At 41.0% G+C, this 18957-nt stretch overlaps 1 protein-coding gene across 1 annotated transcript in view; it reads right to left on the reverse strand.

The window, feature by feature from the left end:
• Window positions 1–4732, reverse strand: part of UBL3 (ubiquitin like 3) — a 63723-nt gene extending 58991 nt beyond the window's left edge. Inside the window, exon 1 of the mRNA XM_059377521.1 lies at window positions 4648–4732. Within this exon, the coding sequence (XP_059233504.1) occupies window positions 4648–4674 (27 nt within the window). The 5' untranslated portion in view covers window positions 4675–4732. The remainder of the gene's footprint in view (window positions 1–4647) is intronic.
• Window positions 4733–18957: the final 14225 nt, after the last annotated feature.

Raw genomic sequence — 18957 nt, forward strand, 5'->3', positions numbered from 1 at the left:
AACATACATTGAACTGAATCAATATTACTCAAATGATGGCTCTAGGTCATCGAAAATAAGGTGAATTATGTGCAGTATATCATGCTCAAGTAAATAGGATAGTAGTCCTATTTGTTAGATTCGGGTGTTTCCAAAATAACCTTCATGAAATCAGAAAATTTACTGTTTCAGAATGATACTCCTCAGGGATTCCAGTTACCAGGAATTCTATAGTCACTTTCAGCTTTTCCCCCAGAATGAGAGGAATTCTTAAAGAATATATTTAGGAAGCATATACTTGAGTTTCCTACAATATATCTACTGTTCCATATTAAGAAAATTAGAGCCATCAGTAACCAACCACTAATTTAAAAGAATTTCAAGATTTAATATTAAAAATACATTTTCCATATTCAAAGTAGTAACAGAAGCAGGCATCATACACTTCATAAAATCAGTAGTAGTAATAGGAAACAATATTTATTTTTTTACAATAAAGAGAGTAATGCTCCATGAGTTAAGAAACTCACTCACTGGCTTTTAAATGTCTGTTTTAAAAATCATGGGAGATGTAATATAAGACAGATATCCATATAAATTTGACACTGTATAAGAAGACTCTCAAACACACTGAGACAAAATGGTTCACACTCGAGGGCTAGAAATGAACTAAAAGCGATCTTCACAGGAGGGGGACATGAGCTGGAACAGGATTTAGAGCCAGAAAGCAAAAGGCATTCAAAGCTGAAGTAAATTGTCTTCTGTTTTCTTAATGAAAAACGTCTAATTCAGAACATAAAATGTAAGATATATTCAAGTAAAACAATTAGAAGAACATGCCATTTGAGCTATATTATTTATTAAATTGTTCATTGTCACAAGTTTACATAGGTAAACATATTATCTACCCTTTAGCTTCATAAAACTTCCCCACTTATATTTGAAATAAGAGCTCCAGCAAGAGAAAGAAAAATTAAAAGAAGCTATAAGTAAAGAGAATATCTGGGGCACTAGATCTTAATATATTCTTTCTTCAAAGTTAAAAATTTTCTTTTCTCTGGACCTTTTTCTAGCATGACATCGTCCCCTGGCATACTCTACATCTGTCACTTTACTTTAACTTGGAAAAATGATAAAAGTTCAATTTGAAAGGAAATTCATTTTAGTAATTTCCTGTCCACCAGAGGGCTCCCACATTTCTCCACAAATAAAAGAAATATAACATTACAAAAAAAATAATCATTAACCAACGAAAAAACTCAAATTCTCATTATTTATCCTTAACCCCAGACTAAAAATTGTTGTATCTATTACAATTTCTATATTAATAGCTTAAAAAGATACAGGGCTTTTCTTTGTTTTATGAATTAAAATGTTTCAAATACCAGAATTGCTTTGCTAATATTCTCACACTGTCAATTTCTTTTTTACATAGGGGCTTTCAATTTTATAAATATCATAAAATATAATTTTAGTTCAAAACTCTAAACAGTAGCTCAGATGTTTTCTATAATACTCCTATAAATAATTTATTTCTTGATAATTTTCCCAGTCCAGAAAACAAAATTAACCACCTTATCTATCCAGGCTTAGGCCTTACCATTAACAGAAAGAGTAAACATTTTCTTTCAGAAAACCTATAGTCATTAGCATAATTCGTCCTACAATTATCAACAATGAATACTGCCCCATCATGAATTATGATTTGGGCTGGAAAAAAAAAATAAAGGAAATGAATCATTTAAATACAATGTACTACAATGATATTCTCTTCAGTATTTTTAGGGTTTTTTTTTTCCACAAGTAAGTTATTATACTGGAATGCTAGTATATCTTTTGGTTCAAACTCAATCACTTACAGCTAAAGAAAAACCAATATTTTATGTAAATACACTTATATATAGTACATATTTACAGAATGTTAATTGCTAAAGTACCAACTGTAAATTTTTTTAAAGAGTATAGCAATCCATTCACTAGGGGTGCCACTCCTCTCCAAAAAGATTAACTTGCTGAATTCAGGTTATAAAAAAAAAAAGAGAGACTCCTTATGGTACACAAGAACTTAACTGAATGTTTAGAAACAAATTTGAAATGGGAGTTGTATTTACAAAACAAAAAAAGATGCTAAAAAAATTGGTTTTAAAGTCAGTCACAATCATTGCCATATGAAGACTTTACCAAAAACTTCAATTGATTTAGCAATTACTGTAGCTCAACAATGAATTATCTCTAATGAAAAAAATGACAGAGGTTATAATTTCACTGCCCCACCTCATCTCCCAACTAGGATTTTCCTATAGAAGGACAAGCACCATTAACATGTAAAAGGGCGTAACATTTGTTTCTACATAGCACAGACTGTCACCATTAGAAACTTGAACATTTTACTGCACATTGAAAAAAATGTATGCATTCATACTTCCAAGAGTACATATCCTTATCAGTTAGGAGTTACGTTGCAAAAGAAACGTCAGCTTGTGGAAGGAGGTGGGGGTAGGGAGGCTAAGGTTGTTCAAGATTCAAAGTGCTGAAATGGTTCTTACTTTAAGTCATAAATGTAAACACAAACTGTCAATTACTGATACGAAGACTTTAACAAAACAAAAAGCATTTAATCAACAACTTTTAACCATATAGTGTTATATTTCAAAAAGTGGAGAATCGCAGGCACTTCTCAAATAAAGGTACTTTTTAAGCAAAAATGCGATATAAGTAAGAGTAAATGAAGGCTTAAGAGGTTGTGACATAGGAAAAAAACCTCAAGACTTCCAACAAGTTGAGCAATTCGAAAATGAGACATAAAAAATACTCAGAACAATCTAATCTGAGCTGTAGATTAGACATACTCTGAAACAGCATCATCAGGGCATTATATGTTTATTACATAATACTGCTTTGCCCTTGCATATCACCTTTAATCAAGGGATCTCAAAGCACCACCGAATCAAGGCCTTAAAATACAGTCTAAAACAGAAATAGTTATATTTTATAATTGTACCTATTAATATAATCTTGCCACTACTTCCCATTCCCCTGTTCTGAACATTAGCTTCCGAACCTTCTTCTGACTTGGAAACAGTATTCCCCAAATCATTTCAATTTTTAACTGATGCTACGCACATTCCAGCTTTTCTTCATCACTGGGCCTAAAGAAAGTAGTGGCACTGTTTTAAAGACACAAATCTATTTCATTACAATTTCTATGACAGAATAGAGTGAACATGTCTTGCACCACCGACAATATAAAACGGAGACTTTAGAGAACAAATCTGTGCTGTAAGCGATTAGCCCCCCAAACACTCATCAGACAGGGGAAATAACATTTTCCAACTCAGTCCACACACCCTTCCAGGCAACTTCAAGCTTGGGGTAGAGGAAACCATGTCCAGCTTATCCTCAGTCGGTCAGGAGACTATTCTCCCATGTGCACACCAGGAGGGAAGGGAAAAACTAAAGGGGCAATTCACGAGTTTTAAGACTCGGGAAGGAGAGTGTAAGTTGCTGTGTGGCCACACAACAGAACACTGTGGTTCCTATACATTAAAATAGTACATCAAATGGCAAATCAAACGTAAGCAAAACGGCTTTAAACCAAGGTCAAAATATGCCATTTACAGCCAGTTAGGTTTGTTTTTAAGTCTGTAAATGAGGTTCGCTCCTACAGAAATTATCTGACGTTTAAAAATTTAATCGGTCAAGTTCAATTTTGTTTTTTCACTGGAATACACGAACACTCAAATACTAATGTTAACTTCAATTCTTCAGAGATCTTCCTGTTAATTGCATTATGTTTGTCCCTAGGACTGCAAAGTGAAATTTCAACTCACAAATCCACCACCTCCCCTCACTGTAAGCCTACAGGGTTCTGTTAGCCAACAGACTCAGAACATTAACAAACATTAACCTTTAGAAACAGAAAGAAAAGCATCAAGAAACAATAGTACTTTTTGTTTCAAGTTCTCAACATTCAAAGATCAAGGCTCAATACTGTGTTTTATTAGCTTTTAAAAGTCCAATGATGTAATACTACTAAATATCTGGTACTAAAAGTCCTGGAAAATCTTAAGTACCAATAGACGGTCAGTCTAGATTTCCGAAAATTCCAAAACATCTCAGTATTTCTGTTGTCATAGTTGTTCACCCAGACATTTCAAAAAGCTCACAGCAAATTCTAGCAGACTTTTTCTTGAAGACATACACGTCCGTTTTCTTGAAAATATCAAGTTTGTCTCTACTGCATTAATGATCTCGTCAGTGTCAAAGAACAAGATTCCAGTTTCCCTGCCTACCTCTGTATGTAGTAGGGACACCCGTCCTCAGCTCTGCCTCCTGTCACTGACGTTTTCAGAAGCTTTACAAATGTTCAAAGATTTCTGGCAAAGAGGGAGATATTTTCTCCACTTCGACCTACACTGCCACATTTCCCCTACTTCTCCATTGTCTTTGATGATTTAGAAAACACAACCAAATGAGAAAAGCCATATTAAAAGCTGTACTTCCTAAGAGGGGGAACCAGAACCTCCTCCAACTTCTCCAAATCTCCCAGCACCGTGGCTTTTCAACAGTCCCCTGCAAACCTTCTCCCCACGCCTGCATCTTTTCTGATTAAGTAAGATTGGAAACCACAATTAAATCAAAGAATGTCGTAACTTATCCTTCACTTACCATATCTGCCGGGACATTACTGGACATCTTGCCGTTTGATATACACCCAGAGATGTTTACCGGGGGCAAAAACAAAAACAAAAAAAGCAACAACAAACAAAAAGGAGAACTCTTCAAGGTACAGCAATCAACCTTAACGATCTTGATTGGTTCGTGATGTGCCTTCCAAAAAATAAGTTATTTCGGAGCCAAATTGCCGGCCTGACCGAGGTTCCGAGCGAAGAGAACAATCCCCAGGAGCTGTGTGGCCGAAGCCGGAGAGAACTCCCGGGACGGTAGCAGCGGCGGCAGCAGCAGCAGCCCCCGTCGTCGTCAGCGGCAGCAGCAGCCCCAGGACCGGCCGCACCAGGTAGACCCAGCCGAGTGACACACGGACATGGAGCGGGGTGGGAGGGGGTTAAATCCGCCTTCCTCCTTTTCCAGCCCGGCAGTGATTCACACTTGCTCCCGAGTCAAGTCCTCATTAAGCAGGAGGAAAATGCCCCAGCGTGGATGTACATAGATAACTATGTGGCTACACATGGACGCGTGAGCAGTGAGTGGCGGCCGCGCTGGAGCCGGCGGACGGCGCGGGGAAACAGCTCAACTCGCGCTGCCGGGGCTGGGAGCCGGGCCGCGGAAACCCGCGCTCAAGGGCATTTAACTACTTGGGAGCCGAAGCGAAAGCCCGGGGCGGCGAGCGCGGGGCGCGGGGCGTTCGGGCCGGGTGGGAGACCCCACGGCCCCTTGGGGCTCAGGCCGCGGGCGCCTCCGGGGAGCGTCGGGTCTCCGGGCGCATCGTCTCGGGTTTCTCCGCGCTCCTCTCTTGCCTCCGCCTCCCCCCCGCCGCCACCTTCCCCTCCCCTCCGACGCCGACTTCGGCTGGTCCCCGGAAGAGGCCGGGTCCTCCCTCTCCTCAGCCCGGGAATGGTTTCCTCTCGGAGCTTTGTCTCTCCTTCTCCTCCACTTTTCAGTCCCAAACGCCGCAGCCGCCTCCTGTCATCGCCTCTCAAGCCAACATGGCGGCGGCAGCGGCAGCTGCCTGAGCGAGCGCAAGTCGGGGACACGGGGAGAGCACGGCCCCTCCTCGCTGCCGCCGCCACCGCCCCCGCCTCTCCTCCCCACTGCTCGGACACCCAGTGCGTCACTACGGAGACCACCCTCGAGCATGATGGGAAGTGTAGTCGTGGCGGGGGGGGGGCGGCCTAACGCGTCCTAGCTGGACTCCTTAGCCACGCCCCTCTTAGCAACAGTTGCTAGGAAAGGAAAGCTTGCTTTAGCCAAGCTGCACCTAGGAGCTAGGTGATACCTGCTACCAGCAGTGCTGTGAGCGTGCGAATTATTTGGAGAAAATCATTCTGCACAGAGAAATTCCCTCATGCGCAATATACACACAGACTGAAAATACGGTTTACCTCCAAGCAGAATCATTCATTTTAATGACAGCATGCTCTCCACATCCTGCAATCTCAAAGCATTTTGTATAGTGATTTCATCTAGGTCTTTTCAACATTACATTTGGAGGATCAGAAGCAATCATTGATTTCCAATAAGGTCACAGAAGTTCAACAGGAACAAGGATCTCATTAAGGAGGGAGAATGTTTGAACATGTGTTTCTTGAAGACCTAGGTCCATAAAGCTACAATCTAGTTAATTGAAATCACCAAAAACTGTATTAGGTACAATAGTATATCAGGCCAAATCTATATCAGGAAATAGCTGCTACAAACTACATGGGGATTCACCAGTTTACCAGGCTAGCCCCTACATTCTATGTAACTCAAAATGTAATAATAATAAAAAATCCTACACACCCACAGTGATTAGCAAATAGCACAAAATCATACCATTAGTGAGACTATATTTAGATGAAGAATATGTCTATTCCAAATTTAGGAACAAAATTCAGAATCCACCAATGTCTATCTGAATCCATATTGAGATCTTGCAGGGCTTTGGCAGAATATTTTAGCAAGGGCAGTCTCAAGACACCTGTATGAGAATGCCAACGGATTTAGACTCTGAAAGCTAACCTACAGCTATGTGACCTCATATATAAAACAGTCTTGCTGCCTACCTTCCAGGGGTAAGGTAGGAGCAGTTGCAAGGATGAGTTAATGTGTGGGAAATAAATCACTTTGTAAGTAATAATGCATCATCTGATAGGAAATGTTACTACTCATTCATTCAGCAAACACATGATCCAGGCACTCTGCTAGGCACCAGTAAAAATGAATAATCCAGACACTGTCCTCAGGGAATTTGTTGTCTAGAAACCTATGTCATTCCCCACGGCAGTCTCTCCAGTCAGGTTTGTCTCATTAGGGTGGAAACTCACAGGAGTTTAGAGTATTTGCCTCTTGAGTAGCCCAGATGGAGACGTTCCAAGCGACCTACATCAGCCTGTGGTGAGTTAGGGTGGTAACCAGGAAGGAGGAGGATAGCTCAAATTCTCAGAGAAACCAGAGGAGAGAAAAAAAGAGAGAAAGAGAGAGAGAGAGAGGCCCAAATCTCACAATTAGGCTTCAGGACTTGGTGTAGAAATTTCCAGATCTACAGCTACATGATTTTCCATGGCCTCTCATACTTGGTTGCTCATTCCCTACCATTAGCAACCACAGGCCCTCCCCACCAGCCCTCCTGGAAATAAGGACAGTTGAAAATGCTTCAGTTGACAATGAGTTCCAAAGGAATACTGGAACACATTTGGAAGGCTTTCACTCACAAAGTTAGTTATCCTCTGCTCCCTTAACCCCAACTTTTATCCAATGACTTCCTTGGTCAAGCCCGTGCTGGGCCTAAATGCTACAGGAAGCAGAGGATTGCAAGACTTGCAGAAGCTGCAGCCCCCACTTCCTCTGCAACTCTCCAACAGCCAGACAGCAAGGGGCATTGTGACCACCACGGCCAGCCCAGGACCTTGGCATTGATGACCCATGATGTTGCTGTTTGTTGCCAGTTGCCCCTGTCTCCACTACATAAACACCACATCCTTCAAAAGTAAGATCCCTGCACCTAGCTGTGTTTCCAGTCATTCTTCTATGAGGGGCTGAGATATGATTTTCAGTAAAACTTGTTATGACTCTTCCCCAATGTAATTAAGGCATCAGGGGGCATTATTGAACACAGTTTCCATTTTTCCCCCACTATACTCTTTTCCTCTCTGCTTTCTAGCTCAGGCAGATGTGAAGGGAGGCTGAAGAAAGAGCCCAGTTGCCCTCAGTGGAGAGCAGTAATCTCTCCAGATACTATTTGTCTATCATAAGCATCAATTTGAAGAAAGTGAGGGACAGCATTTTTGTAGCAAGACAAAGAACTTCCCAGAAAATCAAGACCTGATTCTGTCATGAATTAGTTATGTGACCTTTGACAACACACTCTGCTTACCTGACCCTCAATTTCTTCATCTGAGGAGGTAAGACCAAATCTCTCAGGTTCCTTCTAAGAGTCTCTAAGAGTCTATGAGTGTTGAGTGACACCTATGGCATGTTAAAAATATCTTCCCCAGGTGATTGCTCATGAGTATGAGGAGGGCTTGGGGGGAATTGGGGTGGGTGATGAAAATGTTTTAAAATTAGATTATTGTGGGGCACCTGGGTGGCTCAGTGGGTTAAGCCTCTGCCTTCGGCTCAGGTCATGATGTCAGGGTCCTGGGATCGAGCCCTGCATCAGGCTCTCTGCTCAGCAGGGAGCCTGCTTCCCCTTCTCTCTCTCTGCCTACATGTGATCTCTCTGTGAAATAAATAAAATTTTTAAAAAATCTTTAAAAAATTAGATTATTGTGATGGTTGCACAACTCCGTATGTATACTGAAAACCATTAAGTTGTACACTTTAAATTGGCAAATTAATTTTTTTATTTTCAATTATGGTAGAATATACGTAATATTAACCATCGTAACCTCCTTTAGGTACACAATTCAGTGGCACTCTATACATTTATTCTGGGGTACTGCCATTGCCACCATCCGTGCACAGAACTCTTTCATCTTACAGAATCCAAGCTCCATTCCCACTGAACAACTCCCCATTCCGTCCTCTTTCCAGCCCCTGGCAACCACCATTCTACTTTTTTACTCTATTAATTTGGCTGCTCTTGTACCTTATATAAGCAGAATCATACAGTAACTTTCCTTTTGTCACTGGCTTATTTTGCTTGACATAATGTCTTTAAGGTCCATCCTGTATAGCATGTGTCAGAATTTCCTTCCTTTTTAAAACTGAATAAATATTCCATTGTAGGTATTTATCCATCCATCCGTTATGGACATATGAGTCGCTTCCACCTTTTGGCTATTGCAAAATGCATGAATTTTATAATATGTAAATTGTATCTCAATGAAGCCGTTAAAACTGTTTCTCCCCCATCTGCCATGTAAAGGGTCTGAAATGATTCCCATCTTAAGATCATTCCTTAAGGGCCTTCTCAAGCCAACTCATGAATTTTAACTAGACAGAAGTATTACTTTCTGTGAGACCAGTAACCTTTAATCAAGTATTACTGGGGCTGATTATCTCATTATTCCGTCCGGTCTCAGTTATTAAAGATCCGGGACTAGGAAAATGCCACAAGAGGCAAAGGAAGGTCAGCAACAATGCTTGGGGGCAGGGGGTGTTAGGGCCAAGGAGGCACGGACACAACAGGACTGCCGGAAATGGAAGGAAGCAAGAGCACTGAAGACAACCTTTGCCACCTCTGTCCAACTTTGCCCAAGGCAGGTCTGGTCCTCTTTAGTTCCAGTGGAGGAATCATTTCAATAGTTCATTTTGTAAGTTAGACATTTTTTTTTCTCTTGAGACAATCTACAGGAAGCCCCCTAATATCAATGTAAAGACCACTAATGTAGAAGAGGGTCTCAAGAAATGTTAATTCCCTGCCGCAACCGGCCAAGGTCTTTTCTCCGAAAGCAGAAATCATTTGTTTACTGATTTAGTGAGTCTTTAGTCTTTACTCTTGCAGGAGCAGAATGAACGTCTGTGTTCCTCTGGTTTGAGAATTGTGATCTGAAGGAGTTTGGGATCTGAAGAGCAGAATTGAATCGTGTATATCATGGAAATAGATGGGACACTCCGGCTGACTTAATTTTACTCCCAGGAGCCCCCCTACACACACTGCAAAAATGGCCCGCCCTTTTAACCTTACACTTCCCTAATCAGAGATTCTCAGTATGATCCTCATAAGAGTTATGAGGACCCATTTAAAAAGACAAGTGCCTGAGCCTTATCCTAGCACAACTAAGACAGACTTTCCAAGGCTAGACCTGGAGCTGGTATTTTTTCAAAGCTCTCCCAAGTAATTCTCATGTGCAACCATGATAGAAACACAAGGTAAGCCAGATACCTTCCCATCCAGCTTCCCTCCTTTTTCCCCATCAGGTTCGCTTTATAGGACTGATAACCTGGAGATACCGTGATTTGTCCAGGTGGCCTTTGGCCGCAGACATAGTGGTTTAAGGAATAATCTTTCACACTTGTCTCTCACACCCCCTGCCCCACCCCACTGTAATCATTAGCAACCAGGGCATTGACCTCACCTCTGATAGCCTCAGTCTCTCTCTTTCAATACATTGCTCTCGTTTGCTCAGAGTCTAGGAAGAGATAGAGACAGATAATGTGAAATTAAAATACCATGTGATGAGCTGTAGGAATAAGCACTGGGCACTTGGTAAGCACGTAGGCAACGAGGCAAATTCAGCAGTGAGGTATCTGGGGTTGAACCAGGTGAAGGCCCGTTGAGCAAGCCGGGTGGTTGAGAAGAGAATGCATGGGTCAAGACCTGGCTAGAGGCTGAGGGGTGCAGGCAGAGGAGGTGACTGAGGTTCAGGTTGCTGCTTCGGAGTAGGGGTGGGGTGGGACTAGAGAAACTGGAGGCCAATCCCCAAGGACTTTGCCATTTAGGCTAAGTAAGCAGTTGGGATTTACTGTGAGAGCAAGTGGAGCCAATGGAAGTGTCATGATAATATTTGTTTTCATAGAAAAATGAGAAAGCCCTTAAAGTCTGATGGTAACTTTTGTCTGTATTGAGTTAGTTGTCCTGTTATGTGACCTCTTGGATCCACATAATTTAAAAGCTCTTCAGGGGTCTTGGAGCTTGTCAAACCTGCCAACTCTTCATTTCACAGATCAGGAAGACACTAGTTTCATGGGAGACCAGAACCAACTCCTTAAATAGTGCTTGTTCGACTACTCCCTGTTCTGCCAACAAAGTTCCACAAAAACAAATTCTTTCAGTCATCCCACTACATGATACATATTCAACCCAGGATGTATTTTCTCTAGGCTTTTTTTTTTAATATTCCATAAATGTGAGATTATATAGTATTTTTCTTTCTCTTGACATTTTCTTTTATTCCATTGTAGGTATTCTAGAACTAAGTCCTTTGTAAATATATTCCCCAGTTTAGCTTGCCTTCTCATTTTCTTAACAATATCTTTTGATACGCATGATTGTTTCCATTTGATGAAATCTTAGTTACCAGTATTTTTCTTCAATGATATTCTGTCTCCCTACTTACCTCCAGGACATGAAGATATTATCTTGTGTTCCCTATTTTGTTTCCGCTCTTATATTTATGTTATTATTTATTTTTATAGTTGTTCTAGCACTGTTTGATGACCAAACTTTTCTTTTTCTATTGAATTTATTTGGTAACTTTGTTTAAAATCAACTGACTCTATGAGAATAAGTCCATTCCTGGGCTCGGCTGCATTGGTCTATCCCATTGAACTCTTTGTCTATCCAAGTCTTGAAGTCAGGCAGTATATGTCTTCTAGATCTGTTCTCTTCTGTGATTGTTTTGGCATTCTAGATGCCTAGTATTTCCGTATAAACTTCAGAGTAGACTTGTCAATTTCTATTTTTAAAAAGCAGTCTGCTGCTATTGAGGTTCCATGGGTTCTATAAGTCAATATGGGAAGAAGTGACATCTCAACACTATTGAGTTTCTGCTCCATGAACATGATACCCCTCTCCATTTGTTTAGGTCTTCTTTAATTGCTCCCAGTCATGTTTGATAGTTCTTAGTACAAACATTCTACATGTCTTTTATGGAACTTATTCTTGAGAATTTTATTTATTACTGACACTATTAGAAATGAATTTTAAAAAAATTTCCCAGTTATTTATTAGCAGTATGTAGAAATACAGTTAGTTGGTTTTTTATATGTTGACCTTGTATTCTGAGAACCTTGCTAAACCTCTGTTTTAGTTCTCGTTGTGTTTGTTTGTTTTACTTCTTTAGGACTTCTACGTAAACCATCAGGTTGTCTGCTATTTCTAAAATAAAGAGTAATATCAATATTCAGGAAATTAGAAAAACTATTCTAATTTCCAGAAGTTCAGGAAATTAGAAAAACTATTTTCACTTTTTATGTATTTCCTTCCAGGTTTCAGGTTACATGACTTTCTATATTTATGGCATACATATATTTTTCTTGTAATACTAAATAATATTAAATATTATTCTTATAATATTACCTTGTAAGTATTATTCTTGTAATACTAAATAAAAATTCATTTTTTAAGCATTACAAAATGTACATGTTTTCAAATGGCTACCTAACCTTCCTATTCCTCACTTTTAAATGAGGAATCAGTATGCTACAATTTAGGAAATCATTTTTTTTTTAGGAACATACAGAGAGTTGTTCCCAGTTATTTGGTTTCTGTGCATGTAAACCTTTCTGCATTTTGAATTACTTGTTCAGTACAGAGTCCAGATACTATTATTACCAAGTCAAATTCTGTGAGCTTTCCTGCGGTTCCTAAACTACAGGGCCAAGTTCTTTCCCTGCTCAGAAAGCTACCTATGAATGAGAACACTGAGCACATTAATACCTCCAGCCCTTACATGTATCTATAGCTAGACCTACCTGTTTCTGGTCCAATACATATGCCCTTGACACAGCCCCAGTGCACAATGGTGGCAGGGAGAGGTATGAGCCCCTCTTGGATAATGTCATCAGTTCCCCCCGACTCTAAGGAAAGGTACACTCCAAGTAAAAAAGATACACTCCATATATAAAACAAAACAAAACAAAAAAAACCCACTACAAATTGCATAGCAAACACAGCTTTATACCCACACCCACACCCATTCCAACCAGATAGAAAACCCCTCATATTTAGACACTGGGGAGCTGGCCCTGGCTATCTTTGCTAATTTATTAAGCTAAACAAACAAACAAACAAACAACACAAAAATAAACAAACAAAAAACCCCTATGCTTTGTGGTTATTCATTTTGCACTTCAAAGATTTCAATCTCTTTTCTTTTCTTTTCCTTTAAGATTTTATTTATTTATTTGAGAGAGAGAAAGAGAGTGCGCTCAAGAGAGAACACAGCAGGATGAAGAGCAGAGGGAGAGGGAAAGCAGACTTGCTGCCCAGCGGGGAGCCCTATGGGGAATTCAATCCAGGACCTCTGAGATCATGACCCGAGCCCATGGTAGACAGCCAACCGACTGAACCACGCAGGTGCCCCTTCAGTCTTTTTTCTGTGCCTAAGAAATAAACATTTTTGAAGGACTGACTTAAGAAAGCAGAAACAGGGACGCCTGGGTGGCTCAGTTGGTTGGACAACTGCCTTTAGCTCAGGTCATGATCCCAGCGTCATGGGATCGAGTCTCACATCGGGCTCCTTGGCCCGCAGGGAGCCTGCTTCTCCCTCTGACTCTGTCTGCCTGTGCTCGCTCTCGCTTGCTCTCTCTGACAAATAAATAAATAAAATCTTAAAAAAAAAAAAAAAAAAGCAGAAACAGAGCAGCGAATGCGGTAATGTCTGGGGCAGGTATGGGACGAGGCCCAGCAGGCCTGCTTCACAGCTGGGGCATCTGTTGACCCGTCCCTGATGTGGGGTGAAATGAGGGTCCTCTCCATCCCACTGGACATGGGAGAGAGATGCAGGACGCAACACAAGGACAGCAGCAGGACTTCCATTCACCTGCTAGTTCCTCAGAAGACCACTCATTTGAGAGCTTGCTTTTGGACTGTACACTCACTTTCTCAACCCTAAAGGGTCATCTTAGGACAAATATAAATTTGATGAAATTCTGAAGTTATGTTCCAATATATGTTCCAAAAACATACTGACATAACACAGTGTCTGGGCCACCGCATCAGGGATGGAGGAGACCGCACCAAGTTTTGCTACAGATTAGCAGCTTTGTTATTCATCTCATAGTCTACATCCACCTTTCCCTCTGTGCGCTGGGTCTCCACCTACCCCAGCTACCAACTCCTGAAGGGCCAGAGCTGGGATGTACTCATCTTTATAGCGCAGAGCCTGACAGAGATCTATAGTACCCCCCAAAACTTGTCCATGCATACTTTGAAGAGATGAACTTTCCTACTCCTGTCATTTCTGTAAAATCAGGGATGATCTGATCATATTATCCTCAGACCTAAAGTGTGTCTCATTCACACAGAAATGATACTAAAGGCTTAACTCATTTGCTCTTCCATGATTAAGAGTATACACCAACAGAAAAGAAGACAATTTCTGTGTGAAGGCTGGGATTCACTTTTGACAAAAAACAAAATATATTTTTTAACAGTAACATATTTGTAGCTCTGTCTTTCTTTCAACATTCAACAATATGAATTGGGCAGTCTAAGAATTCATCAGCCACCAGAAAAGTAGTACTTGTGTTCTGCCTCCTACTAATGTCCTACAATGCCTTCCTTCTTGACCTGACCCTACTTTTGCTCACCTATTGAAGATCCAGAGCTAAAACTAGAAGGACCTAGAGTTGTTATCATCTCCATCTTTTTTAACAAATGAAGCAATAAAACCTTCTTGATAAGCAGCCACAGTTTCTCTATAATTTTCAAATATGCATAAGAATGAGTTTCCTCCTAGATGTTCCAAGAAACAAAGAGACGAAATGGTTCCTAGTGACATTATGTAATTGTTGAATTATTTTATGATTTTGAGTTAGGTTATGACAAACACACCAAGGGAGCATAAGATGTGTTATTGAATTTGTATCATAAAACACATTATTCTTGGTTTTCATTCTCATACAAATCAGCCCATCATCATAGAGTTATTCAATGAAAAAAAATTTTTAAGGACAAAAGTAGTAAAAATCTATCCAAGTAAAAAAATCCCAGGGTGTCTGGGGGGTTTAATTCACTAAGCATCTGCCTTTGGCTCAAATCATGATCCAGGGTCCTGGGATGCAGTCCAGTATTGGGGTCCCTGTTCAGTGAGGAGTCAGCTTCTCCCTCTCCCTCTTGTGCTCTCTCTCAATTAAATAAATAAAATCTTTAAAAAAAAACCCAACAAATTAAAATCTTAAATCAGCATTATATTCCCATCGGTGTTGACAAGAGAACTCTCCTTACCACTAACCTTGTGGCATGAACTGTAAATTCAATTTATTTTTTACCCCAGTAACCTCTACTATTAGTCATTTTTTGACACTAGTTTTTTTGAGTGATTGATCCATAATTATCCCACACTGTCGAAATTGTTTTCCTATTTACCAAGGGAGACAGTGACATTGTCTATCAACAAACATGTTGTGTATTATATTAATATTTAAGAGAGCAGAATAACAAATTGGAGAGATTTCTCCAAAGCCCTGTGTTTGCTCCTGAATGTTTCCAGTGTGCCCTGCATTACCAGGGAGCTCACCACAGCTGGAGAAGGACCAGAGCCAGAGAGCGGCCTCTGTCATCGCAGAGCCACTTCTTGATCAGGCCTTACTGGGCAAAGGCCCACATGGCTGGATTTTATGACCATGTTTCCTAAACCGAATGATCCGGTTCTCGCATGCTTCTTCGAGCATGCCCACCAGAAACCTCACAGAGCATCCAGAGCCTGGCCGTCTCAAAGGGCTAGCAACCATCAAAGCACCGATTCCCTCTTTAACAGTGCCTCTAGTCCCACGGGCCAGCAGCCTTCGCATCAGATTACTGTCTCATCTCTTTTGGGGGGACTCAGTGGTCATTTGTATCATAATGACAACTTTTGGTTAATGCCGCAGATAAAAGGAGAAGACCTAAAATGAACTTAAATCAACAAATTGTAATGACAGAGAGCAGGAGGAAGATAACCTAGTGGATATGAGTGTGAGCCCTGAATTTAAATAAGGGTTCTGCCATTTCCTAGGTGTGTGAACTTGGATGAGTTACTGGATTTTCTCATCAATTAAAAAAAAGGGAGAGTCATAAAAATACAAAAGTGCGTACGTTTACAATGTTACGCTAAAATTTAGATCTAAAATAGAACTCTTGCTAGCACATAGTAAGCTCTCAGTAATAAGCTGCTGTTGTAATGACAAAGGAATAGGATAGACACTTTCAATCATTCGTGGTGTAGAACTGTCTCACACTATTATGCTGCTGGGCTAACATTTTCATAGCCATAGTAACAGGAATAAATTCCCTTCTTTTAGGGCACATGTTTTCAGCTAGTGGTTCATGCTTAGCTCAGATCTACCCACACTGTCTGCCTTTTATTACGGAGACCAATGGAAACACCTATGGGAAAAGATTGACCTCAGAGCTTACAGACTGAAAAGCAAATTGAACATGAATCTGAATGCTGACCTCTAATCCCGTGGCTGCTCACTTCCCAGAGGAAAGGGTCAAGCAAGAAATCTCACAAACTTACATCCAGCCCATGACCTGTTAACATCTACATTTACTCTCACCTCATGGCTCTCCTGCGCCGGGGGAAGCCCTGTGGCCCTCCTCCTACCTACCCAGAGCCACTCCCACTGTCTCCAGAACTTTGTTCCAACAAATAACACTTCTCTCTTCTGCTTCTCCCTCTCAAGTTTCTTCTACCTAGGATGACCATATAATGTGTTGTCCTAACCTGGAAAAGCTAGAGGAAAGGGGACCTTGCTGACAATTTTCCAGGGAGCCGGGACTATCCCAGGCAAACTCTCCTTTACCATGGTAATATGCTTACATCTCTTCCATCTTAATAATTAATTAATTAATTAAAAGAGTCTCCTTGTTCCTCAGTACTCTTTTTAACTCCTAACTATCTTTTTTTATAAGACTTTTTTTGTTAGATTTCTTATTTATTTATTGTCAGAGAGAGAGAGCACAAGCAGGCAGAGTCGCAGGCAGAGGCAGAGGGAGAAGCAGGCTCCCCGCTGGACAAGGAGCCCGATGCAGGACTCAATCCCAGGACCCCGGAATCACCACCTGAGCCAAAGGCAGCAGCTTAACCGACTGAGCCACCCAGGCGCCCCACTCCTAACTATCTTTTTTCCCTTATCATCAGCTTCTCTAAAGTATACGGGAGTGTGTCCTGTGTACTCCGTCTAACCCTCACTCAGGGCTGTGGTGTGGGGCTGTCTCAACCTCACAAGAGTGACTCCTCTTGTAATGAAGGTGACACACATTTTTCAAGATGACACATGATAGCCTTATCCATGCCAGTGTGGCATTCGTCCTTTTTGCTTTCCCTCCTCCTTCCCCCAGACTCTTGAGCTAAGATACTGAACTGCCAAATACCGTGGACGAATTTCAGGCCTGGTCATCCTTGACCAGGTCTCTGAGTCCTTGACATAATGGCTGCTCCTTTGCTCTTGTACGGGTTTGGCATCAGACCTGGCGGGACTGGAGTCCAGCTCTGCCACTCACAACACTGTGAACAAGTTTACTTAATCCGAGCCAAATGTGAGCATCTCAACTGTAAAATATGGTTAATAATAGTATCTTCTTCAGAGGGTTGTTCTCAGGGTCAAATGAAATCCTTTGTAAAGCACTTAGCACAATGTCTGAAAGATAAAAGGCACTCTAGAAACATTCACTATCATTATCTTTTAAAAAATTGACACACAGTTTGCTACAATACCACCCTTCCCGGATTTTCCAACTACTACTTTGCTCCTTCCCCATCTTCTTCCCCAATTTCTATGCTAATATCTGATCCTTAAATATTGATTTTGGTCTTTGTTTCTTTACCTGGGTGGGTGTACTTCTCCCCTCGGAGTTTGATTGCAAATATTCAATAAGACAATATATGAAAAAGAATTTTATAAACTTTACATCCCTCTACAAATATGAGGTGTTCCTATCAAACTTTAATATCTCACCTGCTTCTTTTTATGGTGCTTTTCTCTCCTGACTGCTTATTAAAATTCCCTGGGTCAGAGGAGCTTAATTAAGAAAATACCCCTGGCTCTTCTTCCCCTGCTCTTCCCTCCCCCTTCTGTACACCCTCTACTCCAGTGGTTTCAAATACCTCACTGAACCTGATGGTGTCCAGTTTTGTTTCACAAGTACAGACCTCTCTCCTGGGCTCCAGATCCATGCATCTCAATGGCCCAGCAGACCTCGCTATTAGGGTGGCCCACAGAGACTCCAGAGTTAACATATGACAAATCAAAGCATTACATGCTTCTCCACTAAGCCTCCTCCTTCTCCTGAGTTGGACATCCTTCTTCCGTTAGCCCATCTTTGACTTTTTCCATTATTCACCTCCAACATCCGACTCCCACTGATTCTGTCCTCCTAGTATTTCTTCAATCTATCACCCTCATCTCCGTACCCACTCCCATAACCTGGGTCCATTTCTTCATAAGCTCCTCCTGGGACCAACTGCCCCCCAGATTGCCTCCCTGCATCCAGGCTCATACCCTTTAATAAAGTCTGAATGTCAGAGGTTGCAAACACCAATGCAGGATAGGGCTTTCTCTGATCTGTGGGAAAATGTTGAAAATAATGCAGTAGGTTTTTCCATGAAGTAATGTATTCCAATTTAAACATTTGCTATTTGTTTGTAGAGAATGTTTTCCCAACTTTTCTTTGGCATTAAAACAATTTCTTTTGAAGTGGTCGATAGTAGGTCATCATTGTTATGTATATTTTAAAATGAATTAACTTTCCTATTTGGTCTCCAAATACCCTTAAAGTGTTTTGTCAAATAATATACTTAAAATGTATAGTTCATTATGCATCCACTCTGCTTCAATAAAGTTTTAAAGAAACAAACAAATGAACTGTTGTTGGGGTTTGCTTTTTTTTTTTTTTTAAGACTTTATTTATTTAATTGACAGAGAGAGACACAGCCAGAAAGGGAACACAAGCAGGGAGAGCAGGAGAGGGAGAACAGCCTTTCCACAAAGCAGGGAGCCCGATGAGGGGCTTGAGCCCAGGACCCTGGGATCATGGCCTGAGCCGAAGGCAGATGGTTAAGGACGGAGCCACCCAGGCCCCTCCAAGTGAACTGTTTTTTGTCATGAGATCTTAAAGCTTATCACATCTAGTCTGCACTGATTCCAGAGCGCTCTTTCTAAAATGTACAAACAATTTTGTTGTCCCCAATAATCATCATCCAAGCATAAAGTGATTGCACATTTTTA

This window comes from Mustela nigripes, chromosome 15 (assembly GCF_022355385.1).
Source record: "Mustela nigripes isolate SB6536 chromosome 15, MUSNIG.SB6536, whole genome shotgun sequence".
In the NCBI taxonomy this organism is placed as follows: domain Eukaryota; kingdom Metazoa; phylum Chordata; class Mammalia; order Carnivora; family Mustelidae; genus Mustela; species Mustela nigripes.